This window comes from Hetaerina americana, unplaced genomic scaffold (assembly GCF_022747635.1).
Source record: "Hetaerina americana unplaced genomic scaffold, ioHetAmer1.1.p SCAF_23, whole genome shotgun sequence".
NCBI lineage: Eukaryota > Metazoa > Arthropoda > Insecta > Odonata > Calopterygidae > Hetaerina > Hetaerina americana.
Genome location: NW_027286797.1, coordinates 5,782,343 through 5,797,994, shown reverse-complemented (window position 1 = coordinate 5,797,994; position 15,652 = coordinate 5,782,343). Strand labels below are relative to the sequence as shown.

Here is a 15,652-nt window from a genome sequence, read left to right as displayed (position 1 = left end):
GCAGACCGACTACGCCCGCAATACAGGAGTCCTGAGGATCCTCTTAGGTGCGACGGAGAGTGAAGAAACTCAAGTCGGCGGTTCCGGTCACTTCATGACTCCCGTCTGATAACTCATCCCTTGGCTTCGTCATAGGGTGAGGTGCAGAAAAAAATGCGAGACCTAATCAAGGTATCATCGTGAGCTGCAAAATTTCTTTTTCTATAACTGATTCAGAAATATGCGTGTGTACGCGTATGCATGGAAATTATGAAATTCCCAGAAAATACAGAGATATAGTTTCACGGGTAAATTCTTCGGTTGGTGCAGTTGCTATGGTACGAAATACTTGCATGTGTCCATAAGAATGCCGGGGATAGAAACAAGAAATAAAAATATTCAGCCCAAAAGTCGTATTTGCAGAAAAAATGGAAATACTTGTGCGTTGCTTTCCTCAAAATGCTAGTATTGACATGTGGACTAACTTGTTTGATAAAGTAGTTCATAGTGATATAACGAACAATAAAATAATTACCCTAGGTGACGAACTCTCCGGGATGCAGATAATCGATCAAAACAAAAGAAGCCGAATGCACTGAGATAAGGATGCTTGTATATCTCACGAGTCTGAAGCAGAGAACATCCGCAGGTAGCAATGGAAAGATACTTGACTTGATTCTCATTAGCATAGATAGCATCGACATTTGCATTTAATTCGTTCACATTGATATTACAGTATTAAACGTAGCTCATCATAATCCTGCTTTGGAATTCCATCATTTACGTGATATTTTGAGAAAATCATCCGAAAGGTTCAGAAATTCGTGTAATTTTGAAAGAGGAGACAACTTGAAAATATGTTTAAGAAAAATTTTGGAATATAATAAAATTGATTACATATGTAAACCCTTGACAAGAAATGTTCTATTATTATCTTTATGAAGGAGTGGACTCAGTTGTTCTTAAATACAAATAATCCAGGTGTAAACTATGTGCATAAACATGTCAGCTTTCATTTAAAGAGCCAACTAAGTGATTTTCGACATGGCTTAGTGACAAATGAATATGTAATTGATAATGTGACTACCTTCAGAGGTAAAAATGTGACAATTAGGGGTTAGGTTACGGAAGAGACTCCATAGTCTCAATCTCACCCCAAAATAAAGAAGACCATCTATCCATAATGAGTAGAAGTTTTATGGTAGATTTCATATTTTGTCCTTAAAGAAGTTTTTGAGAAGGTCAATCGTTGTACTCAAACAAAGAGACCAAAAAGTACGAGTTACCTGTTAAATTTATTACGCTCAATTTTGCTGGATGGAAATCAATGCGTAGTGCGTAGAAACGCAGCTTCAGATGACATAAAGTTTTATCTGGTCTACCCAATCCTAAAAATTTACGTCCACTTTTCTATTTGATATTTATAATGACTCGCCACTTAAAATTCATGACTCCAATTTTATTTCTCGCAAATGATATAAAACCGTACCGTAAAGAAAATAATATGATCGAAGGATCTTGATCGTGAATCGACGTACATAATGGTCATAAGAATACTTCTTATATTTCAGTGTTAAGGAATGCTCTGTTGCGTCTTTTTCAGGGAGGAAAACAATTCGTGGACTTTGTATTCAAAGCAGAGCACTGAGTGCCATGCTGTTTTGGGAAGACTTGTATCGCTGAAATATGAAGATCAATTGATATCCGAACGAAAGAAGGCCGGAAAGCTGTGGACAAAATAATAGTTCAGCTTATCCGAGGCCACCGAACATGCATATAGCGAGCCAGGAAATGAAATCAAATATGAAGAGGCGGGAGTAATGGACAAAGAGAGGCGTTAGAGAGAGTAGGACGCCAAAAAGCTTCCACTGAGAAGACGGATATTCACCACATAGAACATGGAAAAGAGTTCTCTGACAATGGACCAATCCGAGGGCAGCGACGAGACAGGATGTTAAGGCGATGAAAATTGCAGCCCCACTCAGGATAGGATTCTTAACCAGGAAGCCCATGGCCTTGCCGTGTAACTGCTCCATATATTATGTCATTATGTAGCCTGTTTTGATCATGAACAATATCCGTTGGCGGAATGAACAGCTTTCCACTTTCGGTATGAAAATGACTGCAGGAATGGTTTGGATAGTGATGTCTATTCAAGTCAACGAACGAGGTGAGAAATCAAAAAAGTGCGGAGCCCATGTTTCTTATCTCTTTATCAGAAAACCACATCTGATGACCGAGTCACATGAAACACAGATGTCCGACATGTGTGTATCAAGCGCACTCCAGAAATCTTTCCACGAGGGTACACGGTGTATTAGAAATAGGCTGGCCGAGAAAATAGACTTCATTACGGCAAGGAAATATGTGCGTGTATTATGAGCCCCGTCGTGCAACGAAGGGGAATATCATGAAAATAAGAGTAGAGAGATCATGTGCAGAACAAATAGCTTAAATGTGTCATTTTTTATCACCTACGATAAGAGATCAGAATAACTGTGCCCGACCGCTCTAGAGGAGGGAAAAGTACTTGTTTTTTCATTATAAGATGCCTAGTACGTGGTCATTATCATATTTAATTTTATTTCTTTTCCTCGTTACTAACAGCCCCTCCATAATGCTTAGAGAAATGTCTTTCGCATGGATACCGTTGTGCAAGTACCTGTAGTTGTCATTACCAACATGATTTGGATTATATATATATACATAAGATATATATATACATATGTATATATATATATATATATATATAATGGGGTGACACAATATAACACAAATAGAATAGAATAGCAACATTTAAAAGGACACTCCTTTTAATTGTTGCTATTCTATTCTATTTGTGTTATATTGTGTCAGCCCATTATTGTGCCGCTCGTGAGAGTTTTTCCATACAATCGTTATATATATATATATATATATATATATATATATATATATATATATATATATATATATATATATATATATATATATATAGGGATATATATATATAGGGATATATATATATAGGGATATATATATATATATATAGGGATATATATATATATATATATATATATATATATCCCTCCCCGGACTACAACCTTGGCGTGGTGGAAAGGCTTGTGCATTCCGATGACCCCTAGAGCTGTGCTGGCGGGAGTGATAATAATTGTTCCTGGTAGGGTCACCCATCCTAGATAGGTCGAAGGCTAGGAGCCAGACGAAAGGTAGTCCACGCAGCGCCTGTTCCTCGGCGAAGCGGCTGCAATGGCGTCTGACCCCAGTGGGGCGGCCAGTAAGTGATGGTGTCACGTTAAAACACTATTGAGGAAGGCAACGGGAAACCACCTCAATTATCATTCCCAAGATTTAAATGATGGACAATACAGAGATTTTGAGTCCTGGCAACTACGGGGCTCGGCCCAATCGGCCGTGGGTCGTGCCCGGCAGCGGGGGAGGCAAGGCTTCCGCGGTCGTCATCCCACGAAACCTCACCAGGGAAAACAGGCAGCAGCAGGACAGAAGACGCAGGAGAAAAAGACCACATTAGTTAGAATAGGAACGTGGAATGTTAGGACAATGATGAGGACAGGGAAACTGGAGAATATTAAGCGAGAGATGGAAAGGGGAAAAAGAGATATTTTAGGTCTATGCGAGATGAGACGGAAGGATAGCGGGGATTACTGGAGTGATAATTATAGAATAATATACAGCGGCGGGGACGATAGCCAACGAGGGGTTGCCATAGTATTAAATGAAGAGGTAGTAAGGATCGTAGTCAACATAGAGCAGGTGACGGATATATTATTACTAGCAGAGAAAAAAGCAGGACCGACGAACTTGGTTATTATTCAGGTATACATGCCACCGAGCAACCATAAGGAAGAAGAGGTCTATAGGGTATACGATCAGTTAGAGGACATAATCGAGTGTGTTCCCACAGGGGAACATTTGATAGTGATGGGAGATTGGAATGCGGCGGTAGGCGAAGGAAAAGGTGATGATGAGGTGGGGGACTACGGTTTAGGGACGAGGAATGACCGCGGGGAGAAAGCAGTTGAGTTCTGCAGGAGACAAGGGTTAGTCATCACCAACACTTGGTTTAGACACCACAAAAGACGCAGGTATGCATGGAAAATGCCAGGTGACTCAGAAAGGTATCAGCTAGATTATATCCTGGTTAGACACAGGTTTAGGAAAAGTGTGACAAATTCGCACAGCTTCCCGGGAGCGGATGCGGACTCCGACCACAATTTAGTTGTTATGAAATGTAGCGTCTGTTTCAAAAAGATAAGGCAGGGGCGGCGAGTTAGAAAATGGAATGTAGAAGCATTAGAGGGTTTGAAAAGAAAGGAGTACCAACAGATGGTAGAGGAAATCAAGGAGGATGGTAAAGAGCTAAGTACTATCGAAGAAAAATGGGAAAGTATCAAGAAAGGGTTGTCTAAAGCCGCAAAATACACTATTAGAACCTTGAGCGCTAAAAGGACCAGGAAACCATGGATCACGGATGAGATGATTACAAATATGGATGAGAGGAGAAAATGGAAGAGTGTAAACACCGAGTCAGGCAAAATGAAGTACAAAGAGTTAAACAATAAATTTTCATCAGTAAATTGTCAGTATTTCAAACCTAGGATTGTTTTACGGCAGCCCTCTTTTCTACTGCATTTAGCATCACTGCCCTCAATTCTTGATACCTTCTCTGTTTTACGCCCTTCTTAATTTGTCCTATGTACATATCTTATGTGGGTCGCGGTAGTCCAGGAGTAGCGTTGGACTACTGACCGGAAGGTCACGGGTTCGATTCCAAGGCAAGCCTCTGGGCACCTGCAGCTCCACCCAAGCTTTGTGATTTTTGGGGAACTAGATCTTCTGGGAAACCATAATCGGCACAGGGAGAGGAACTGGCCCCCCTACCCTGATCTGCGAATTTCACACGCCGTCGGGCTTAGTACTGGGTGAACTCTACCATCACCTACCAAGCCGACCTTCGGGTTGATTACTGTGTTTATTGGTTTTTTTACACATCTTGTGCACATGTCCTATGTACATGTCCTATCTCTTGGTCTTCCTCGAGGAATCTTCCCTTATATTTTTTTTCCATAACATCCTTTGCTTTGACCCCGAGAGTCTTGATTTTTTCTTCGTTTATTTTGCCAACTCCTGGTGGCTTGTTGTTTCTCAGCTATGCAACGGCTATCTCGAATCCGCTTCTTGATATCTGCGGACCCCGGTCATCTTTACCTATCAGGCTTTCATCTTTAATTAAGCCTTCTTCTAGTTATTTGGGAGCTTGATAGAGTACTTCAATGAATTCTTTCCATCTACTCCCCGTGTCGTCATCATCTATTAGTATTTTTCCATTAGCGAAACGGATATTTGGCGATTTTGTTCTTCTTTCTCAGAATCGCCTCTTTGCTAGTTCATTAGTCATTTGGCTATTTTCCTTTTTCATGTTGTCATTGATTTCCTCGCAGCAGCTTTCCATCCATTATTCCTCTGCCTACTTGCTTTCTCGTTAACCTGATTCCGGAACTCTTTATTGAGATTTTTACGCTCTGAAATTGTTGCATTGGGACTTCACTTTCATTTCTTAGATTCTTGTATTTTCTACTTTCGTCTATGAGACCTCTTATTTGAGCTGTTATCCATGGCTTCTTAGATATTTCCGCCTCACTCACAAGGAGCTCACTTGCCGCTTTGGCAATTATAATCTTCAATTATTTCCATCGACCGTCAGTGCACGTACTATCATTATTTTCTTCAACTTCCCTTTCGATATCCGCGGTGAACTTTCCTCTTGCGTTCATTTCTTCCAGTATACTTGTATTCCATCTGGGTTGTTGTGTCTCTTTCTTCATCTTCTCGTATCGCAGCCTATCCATGATCGCCAGGTTGTGATCGCTATTTACATCTGCGCCGGGATAACTAACCCATACCCTTCTTAACTGGATTCTTATATATCTCTTCCTGACAAGGATGTAGTCAATTTGGTATCGTGCTTTGTCTCCAGGCATCTTCCTTTCAAATCTTCTTCTCGTATGTTGATCGAAGATGGTATTTGCCGCGACCATGTTTCTCTCGTAGCAGAATTCCATCCGTCTCTCTCCCGCGGCGTTTCGTTTTCCACATCCGAAGTATCCCACGCTACTTCCCTCTCGCCCCTCGCCACACCACAGCATTCCAATCTCCCATTACCATGAGGTTTTCCTTTCCCTTTACTGTTCCTAGAACCTCTTCCAGTTGTTCGTTTACTTCTTCTATTTCCCCATCTGAATGGCTGGATGTCGGCACATACACCTGTACTATCACTGCATCCGCAGATTCTGCCTCTAACTTTATCATCAATATCCTTTCATTATTTTTCCAGCACGATATTATTTTCCTTGCCCATTTCTTCGTGAGCATGATGCCTACTCCTGCAATTTTCTGTTCATCTCCCGAGTATAGCACCCAGTAGCCGTCGCTCCAGAATTATCTCATATTTAAATATATAGCCAGCAGCCATAGATAATGGAAATAATAAGGGGGTATCGAATTATTTGTATTTTTCACTTGTCAGGCGGATAATGTCTGCGTCTACAATAGGACTTCTAGGCATAAAAATGACTTGGGATGGTGACCTCCGTCACCTTTTCCGTAAGTGAGCCAAATTTGAAAGTGGCCCTCGAATTCACGAAGGCCTTCAGAAATACGCATATTTGTTGCTTTCATGCTGTATCTTTAGACCCGGTTGAATTGCCACTCATTTCGTGGGCTCGGTATCTTAACCAAATCACCGAATGCATGCTAATGAGTGCGGCTGAGAAATTGTATTTGAATAACGATTTAATTTTAGATTGCATGAAATACTTCAACTCAATTGTTAGCGACTTATTCACACGGGTTTTCTCACATTTACGTAAGACTTGAGTCAAGTGATCATTGATGAAAACAAAGCAGTCAGTCATCATTAAAAGAAGCTCTACTGAATAATGAACAAGTTGCCATTTTCCAATAGCTATCCATTTAAGCCACGACCCGGGACCATGTACTACATCATTTTCGGTTGAAAACTGCACTCACGTGCCGACTTATTGAGCTATTTTAACCGGGTAGGAAAAGGAAAGGAAAAAGTGTCAGGGTGGTGGGTGTGGCTTGAACGGAAGAAGGAAAGACAGGGGAAGGGGGGGGGAATTTTGGAGTTGTAGTATATCGAAACCGGTCGTGGTTTAACTAAATAGCTATTGGAAAAGTGTTTCTATTGAGTCCATGGTTATGTTCAAATTCGACTTACATTGGAAACTACGCAATTTGAAACTCTTCTTATTGATGGTTCGGAAAACTCCATAGTATAAGATGCATGTGGGTTGGAACTCATAAATACTCATCAATAAAACGCCGTGCATTCTTGTCGGGTTACTCAACGAAATGTCTTGTTTCTGTTCGATATTTGATATTTTAGTACCCTGCAAGCCAGTGCCAGGGTGTGTGGCCGGGGGTGTATACATACCAAACTAATTGTGACCCGAATATGACCCCACAGCGGTCGGACAATGTTACTCTGATCCCTAATCTTTCGTGGGAAAATGACATCTTAAATCTATCTGTTCTACCCTTGATCTCTCTCATTTTATTGACATGATCTCTTCTGCCCTAGTACGATGGGGGTAATGATACATTTTCAACATCACTGCTAAGGAAATGCCCTTCCAATTTACGCAAGAGCTTTAATCTGTAATTTAACTTATTAATAGTTAATTAGAAATTGGCAATTTTTAATTAATCATGATATGCCACCATATCACGCCTGAAACGTCTCTTTTTATTTGTAATTACTCTTCTCTCCGGGGATGATTCCCAGCCCAGCTGCTCTAATATTTTGGATACGCTACTAAATTTATCATAACAACGTTTTACAAATATAACTCCTCTACGCTGCACGCGATCCAACTCGGCAATCAATTCAACTTCGTGAGGATCCCATATACTTGCAGCATATTCTAAATGAGGCCTAACCAGGGAAAGATAACCTCTCTCTTTGACCTTTCCATCACATTTACCCAGCACTCATCTGATGAATCCTAAGCTTTTGTTAGCTTGTCCACATATTCCCCGTACATATTTCACGCAGGAGAGATCGTGAGTGAGGGTAACGCCTAAGTATTTAATCGAGTCTACACATTCCATCTCAGAGTTCCCGATGCAGGAGGCGTTCGGGAAGGAATTGCTCTTTTTCCAAAAATTTATGACTGCATACTTTTTTAGTTTAATTCCAATTGCCAAGTGTCAGCCTAACGTTGTTTAGCACTAAGATTATCTGATAAAGCTTCTGTGTCGTCAGGATCACGGATATCACGGCAAACCACTGCATCTTCGGCAAGTAAGCGTATCTTACTAGTGACTGTTGTCACTGCTGTTAACGCGAAAGTCAATGCTGTTAACGCGAAGTAGGAAGAAAAGAGGTAACACCTCCCTAGGGAACACCTGAAGTAACTTCCACTGCAATAATTTCAGAGTGTAAAAATCACTTGCCATGACCGGGATTCGAACCCTGATCCCCAGGATTCTTTGGAACTTAACTTCCACTGCATTTGAGCTAACTCAATTTAAGACTAATCTTTGTATCCCACTAATCATAAAGTCTTTAATTCAACCCAGGATATTTTTATCTCTACCATATTTTTCTCCTGCATTGTTCGCGAACTTAATGGGGGATATGCAGTCATTTTCATTAGATTTGCACAGCTCTCGCTCGTCTCTCTCGCACACGCCATCCGAGGGTCTGTGATGTACGGGATTTGAGCCGTACCATAGGCGAGGGATTCTCTCTATGAATGCTATCCATCTGTAATGCCTTCAGCAGTGAGCGTAATCGAGACCGTTAATAAGATCTTCCATTCAGTAAGTCGGACATTCGCGTGCAACGTTCCATCGACGACAGTTTTAAAGGGCTCGGACGCATTTCCTCCTTAGCCTAAGGGAATCCGATCACCTCAGGTCATTAAGATTGGAAAGCTGACGACAAGGTAGGGGTGGGAATACGTTCAATTCCATTTTCGGCAATAACGCCGAAACGTCACGCAGGCATGCGTCTCTTTCGACGTCGGGTCGAAATTGTGTGTTTAACGGAAAAATACGGTGCAATTCTGAGATGCTCGTAAAAAAATGAGACCACACTATGAGTCCAGATGGAATGTTATGATACAATTATCCTTCGTCCGGGGGCCTGGAAATCATTGAATCAATTTTACAACGAACCACTGCTACGAACCCGAAAGTTGATTTGATGTGTGAGATCAGAGTTCACCTCGTTCAAAAGCGTTACGTTGCTCGGGGTTCACATCTCAGGATGGGTGCAGTTGTTTTTCATTTCTGTAGCGACTTGCGTTCTCCCGGGAAAATGTGAAGTCTGAAATATCACACGGGTTGGCTCGAGCTGGGGTTGGTCATTGGTGTCGCCCGGATTTCACCCGAGGGCCTCCGGTTAATGGCCGAATGCCTTTGTTATTAATCGACCACGACTACTTCATTTTAAAATGTAGTTTAAGAATTCCTACGGGTAGATATGTTTTGCCTTGTAGCAATACAGGGTCCGTTCAATTAGTATCGTGACTGATTCGCTGTAGCCTCAACGGAGTGGTGGATGGGGGCGGTGGGGGGTCTGACCGGTCGGCTCGGTAGAGGGGTCCCCCACCACTCAGGCGCACTTTAGTTCAGTCGCCTCCGGGCATGCGTTGAGACAGGTGGATTTCTGTGACGTGTGATTGTTTGTGGTGTCGTCGCGCCTGAATGGAGCGCACCGTCGACCAACACTACGCGGCGAAGTTATGCGTCAAACTCGGGAAATGCGCGTCCGAGACCCTTGAACTTTTTACACAGGCTTATGGGGATGATGCCTTAAGCCGCACAAGAGTTTTTGAGTGGCACAAAATGCTTAAGGAAGGCCAGGAGCTCGTCGAAGACAAGCACCGCGTCGGACGCCCGACGACCGCTCGAACCGATGCTCAGGTGGCCTAAGTGAAACACGTTTTGGACTCTGACAGGCATTTAACCATCGCCCTTATCAGTGAGAAGACAGACCTTTCAGTCGGAATCGTCCACACCATCGTAGCTGAGGATCTTGCGATGAGGAAAGTGTGCGCAAAGCGGGTGCCGAAAGTCTTGAGCGAGGAACAAAAACTGTCGCGGGCGGAAATTTCGCAAGAAATTTTGGACTGCGTCCAGAAAGATGAAGATTTTCTCGTCAACGTTATTACCTCAAAGGAAAGCTTAAAAGGAGCTCAAAGGATATCAGTTCGACTCCATCGAGGCGGTTCAAGCGGCGACGACAAAGGCTCTCAACAGTATTCCGGAACCCGACTTTCAGCTGGCTTTTGACGAGTGGCAGACGCACCGAACTAAGTGTATCGATGCAGGAGGAGTGTATTTTGAAGATTATTAAGTAATTGTAATGATAACTGCGATAAATTTAGATTTTTGGAACCAGTCCCGACACTTATTGAACGGAACCTGTTGTTGTAGCCATGTTTTCTAATGTTATCCAAATTCGCCGATTTTGCTTGGCAAATCTATAATATGAGCGACAAAGTGATGGAGGACCATAGGACTTAAAACTCGCACGTTGAAAGAGTGGTTTTCCCCGGCGGTGCATCACAATAAGTCTCTATCCCGAACACACGAGTAATACTCGTACACAATATCGACTCATTCATTCACGCAAAGAAATAACCACCGGATACAAAAATAATATTAAGTTTCTATTAGTCGTACATTATTAAAATTATTATGGTAATCTATCGCTTATGGTGGGTTTTGAATGCATCAGTAGACAAGCAACCGTTGCATTTCATAGACTCACGTCAACACGGCACAAATCTTAATCCCTTCAATTCAATTGTATTCTTGAATGCTGCGCACTTTCTGCCTCTCTTCATTCATCCAAATATGCCCATTCTGCTTAATGCACTTGATATTCTTCCTTTTGCATATTGCTCATTTTAGAAACCCAGCGTCCTGCATCCACTTTTCTTACCTCGTATTAATATCACCCAATTCTATTTTCCGTGACATCAGTTTATGTGAGGTTTGAGGAGACCAGGGTAGAATCACACATGAATGTAATGGAAGGGGATTGGACCGCGCACGCACGGCCTACAACCAGACTCTCACTGATGGACGCCCCGCGCTGTGTGCCGTGTCGGCCCTCTGTCACAAGACATCCGGTAGCTCCCTCGCGCCCTCTCCGCCCGAGCATCTCTTGTTCCTTTTCATTTCCATCCACGTACTGCACTCCATGCCGAGGTTCGTTTATCAATAGCAAGACCCTCATATGGTGCATCTCGGAGGCACGTGAAGTTAGGAATAAAAAGCGATCGCACCGAGATACTTGAGATGCGCTCATGCGTACGCACAAAAGCAGCACCAATGGGACCTTCGAAGAAAGATTTTGAAAGTGCAACACCGGGCTTTTGCCGAAAAGGGGCATGTTTATCACGGCCACGAACTAGTTAACAATCATTATAATTTGCCCATACTGAGCCTGCTGTAAGTACTGAATGGTACGAAACTTGCCACTTGCTGGTTTTTCACAGTTTGTGACTTTGACTTTATGTTATATTTAAGACTGCACTCCGAAGACGGAAACTGAGGGCCCTTTTCTCAAACCTTGTAGCTTTGAGGAAAGAGCACCCGGAAAGTTGAATATCAATCGATCGCATCAAATAGAAAGTTGACGTTAATTTTTTATTTGTTCTTGCTGCTTGGGAAGGTTTCATTTCCTGACAAATATGAAAGGCTCCCATCCGAGTTTGCAACGCGAGTGGCGAGAGGACCCGCGGGGTACTGTGTAAAACGTTTATGCGTTATGTTAATAAGGGATTTATCTTTTCGAACAACTCTTGATTCAACCCTTTAATATATTACTTTGTGAAACAATTTAATGCTGTAGGTTTATTTTGTTGAAAAAATGTTGACGTAAAACATTACGCGATAAAATTTGATCGTAAGCGACTAAAAAGGATATGAATAATAAGAATTTTGGGTTTGGGCCAATGCGAGGCAAACGGAGAAAGAATGAGAGGACTACTCAAGCAAGAATCTTCTCCTCCATAGTTTGGAGAAATCCAATTACTCATTAGGCTCTACTATGACTTATTTATTTCTCTTAGAAAATACACGTTTTTTTGAAAGGAGTTTTTGCGGAAGTAAAAACATTTATCCATATTAAATGAGTTATTTGAATCATTTTTCCACAGACGCTAAAGTCATCTAAAATTCCACGGGACAGCGAACAATTCCACAAAGTGAAGCCTGAAAGTGTAAAGTATATTTACAAAGCTATTTTTTTAGATCTACTCAAGGGGTACCTTAAAACTTGTTTTCGGCTTGACTGAACTTTTGTTATCCTCGCGCCATTATGTTTTAAGCACCGCGGTAGTATGTATAGTGATGGCCCCGCTACGACCGGAGGGCCGATATTCGATTCCAGGTGACCGCTCTGGGTACACCAGCTGCACCCAATCTATGTGAATTTTCAGGCAAAATCATAGGCGCCACAGGGAAAGGAACCGACCACCCTATTCTGGTGCGTACATTTGACAAATCGTTTGACGAATAATTCGGTGTTCTCAGGAACCCTAACTATTAAACCAACCTTAGTGATGACCTACTGTGGTTTTGGTTACTTATATCTTAATGCACTTTCAAATACATCAAATGTGACTTAATTGAGTGAAATTGAACAGTAAACCTCTCCCCAAAGCGAGGGCGAAAGCTCCGGGGCTGCCGCCTCGGACGCGGGCCCGCTGTTGCCCCCGCGGGCACCAACACCATCCCGCCCCTCCGACGCCCATCACCAAGCGTCACACGAGCGAGCGATTCCCTCCACATGCGCCCCGACAACGGACATTCACATAAGTCAGCTGGCTCCAGCGAGTACTCGCGCGCCCAAACTTCGTGGGCTGGAGCCCAGCGCTCCTCAAATGTTGTCGAGGGGACCTCGAGCGCGCCGTCAATGGCCGGGGAAGCATTGATATGCATATTCGGAGGGGGAAATATCGCGGTCGGTTCAAGAAAGGTCTCCTGCCTGAAACTTCGCCGGATTTATTTTAGCGTGTCCCGTATGTGGACAAAGCAAGTCGAACGACTATTCCCATTTAAAATTGGTTTTGCCGCTTTGCCTGTAGCGTGTATTTCAGGACGTCAATACAAACACATGGGCACACGAACATATATGATGCTTGTGCGTGCATGTGTATTTTTTGTATTTGTGCGTATTTCTGTAAATACACCATTGATGTGCACACATGTTTCCGAGCGGAAATGCAAGTCGGCTCAAGGAGGAGTGCCAATTTCCTGAGGTGCAGCGTAATCACGGTTGGGTAACACGAAACTATATTTCCTCGGGACGATTGGCTGAAATTATTAGCATTAATAAAATCGGCGCCGACTTCCCGATTACAAGCCTCAAAAAACCTTCACACCGCGAGCACGACGGAGAAGCTAACTGATGTGAGCGACACGCGTCGAGGGAAAAAATCGGAGAAACGCATGGGTCGCCGAATGAAACTGGCGAAAGAGAGTGAGGGAGCGCACCGTCATATGCAAGTACCTGACGGGCGCTTGTGGGCCACGAGTCCCCACCGGGAGTCACCCCGCTCGAAATGCGACTCCGCTCCCGGGAGAGGGGGGATGCGAGGGAGGGAAGCGTGATATCTGGCTGGCAGCCTTCGTGGGCAGCCCCCTCCCCCGGACGTGGCGTCCGCTCCCCCTCCCCTTCCTCGAACAGCATTCGCGGTCCTCGTATTAAAGCGATGGGGGAGACGGAACACGGGCAGGCGAGCGAGGCACCATTCAAGGACCCCAATTGGGAGCGCTGCCCCCTCTCTCACTCACCGGTGCAGACGCCCAGCACGTCCCGACCCCGCCGGCCCTCCTCTCGGCGGCGCACACGGCCACGCTGCGGTTGGCGGCAGGCGACGCGGCCGCCGTCGGATGGCGAAGCTGGGACCAGAGCGCCCGGGCGTCTCGCGTCGGGAGCGGAGGGTGCACCCCGGCGGGGAGGATGAGTGCGGCGTGGTGCCTCCGGCCGCCGGCACCGCCGTCGAGGTGCAACACGAGGAGGGAGAGGGCCAACGCGGGGAACCTTGCCATCGCGGGACTCGCAAGAGCCCTGCCAAAGACGTCTGCGCACTCAACTCTCGAGGACTTGGGAGGTAATGTTTTCACCCTTCCGTCCCCCACGAGTTTTATGTGCCAAGTCCGGCGTGTGGGTGCTCCGTGATTGGTGGTCGTGATAGGGAAGGGCGATGTGGCGGCACGCCCTCTGTGACGCCGAGGACGACAACGCCGAGTGGCAGTGAAACTAGAAGGACTGTGCCGTGAGAATGACGTCACACTCATTCGTTGTCAGGCTTCTGTGATGAACTTTTTATCTTCCAACCTCTCCCACTTTTGTCTTGCGAGGAAAGCAAAACTAACGCTGTATTTTGAAGCTTGTGCAGTGCCCATTTCGGAAACGTTTACTAAATTTAAATTTTACGAGGAGACCCCTGATTGGGCTCCCGTTTTACGCTATATCGCATTGTACGAACTCGTATTTTTGGCTCCGATTTCACAACATTTAACTTTAAGCAAAAGTATTCTGATATTTAAATTTTTACTGGGTTAAATTTGTCGGCTCGAACAATCAAATCAATAAACGGTCAACAAAGTATCATTAATAATATTTATCATAGTGATTGGGGTAATCGAATCCATTTCCAGTGAAATAAAATAAGTGTACTTGCGTCAAATGTTCAAGAAATATTACACGGTTGAAATTGCTGTGATCGCATCTAATCATTACAATTCGTGAACATGTGTTATTTTTTAATTACAAAGACATCATTTATCCAAAAATAAAGGAATCCATCCACATAATTTTATCATTAAGCTCACGAAATTGGGTACCTTACCTTTTTGTTAGAATATAGTACAAATAATCTGAATATCTTAATCGAATCGAATTAATATTTACTCTCAACGGGGTTGTTATTCCCAAATCCAATGATTCACCAAAACTCACTCTCTATATTGATTGTATCAGAGCAAAATTCAAATTTATTTGCATTCGTATATGAAGTATGTTTGCGAGTCATCGTACGCGTGGGTTTCGAAACCGTCCCGTCTTCCTCTCTCTCTCCCCCCCCCCCGGGATCCGCGGGACGCATCTCGGGGCCGCTCCTCGGAATCTCGAGCAGCCGAAGGTTTTTAAGTGTGGTGGCGGGCACCCATTATCGTCAATTGCCCAAGCTTTTGAGCGGCGAACGTGCAACCGGGTCGCTTTCCCGCCACCCGCTCCCGTCCTCGGGGGGGGGGGTGTGGATCGGCCGGCCGCGCCGTGGCACTGCACCGTCAGTGGTCCAGTGGGATTCGCTCATTACCCCCCCACCCCACCCCCACCCCCCTTGGGGCCGCTCTGCTTGTAGATGGCTCAGACGAGGGGACGTCGGGGGAATCGTTTTTAAGAGGGAAACAAATAGTTCTGTTCATCCGTGGTGGTGGGGCGCCGGCCGCCACGCTAAAGGAACGAGATCCGTGCGGTCATGAGATCAAGCGACCTCGGCTGCATTGGTGCTTGGTGTCAGGAAGGGTGTCTCCAACCAAATCTGATGGGATTGAGCGCTAATGAGATTCTGGGAATCCTGATGAGAACGTCCTTGCGCGT

At 44.2% G+C, this 15,652-nt stretch overlaps 1 protein-coding gene across 1 annotated transcript in view; it reads right to left on the bottom strand.

Annotated features, from left to right (window-relative positions):
• The window catches only part of LOC139689437 (metal cation symporter ZIP8-like), a 64,803-nt gene extending 50,706 nt beyond the window's left edge, over nucleotides 1-14,097 (bottom strand). Inside the window, exon 1 of the mRNA XM_071586560.1 lies at nucleotides 13,840-14,097. Within this exon, the coding sequence (XP_071442661.1) occupies nucleotides 13,840-14,097 (258 nt within the window). The remainder of the gene's footprint in view (nucleotides 1-13,839) is intronic.
• Between the last annotated feature and the right edge of the window lie 1,555 nt (nucleotides 14,098-15,652).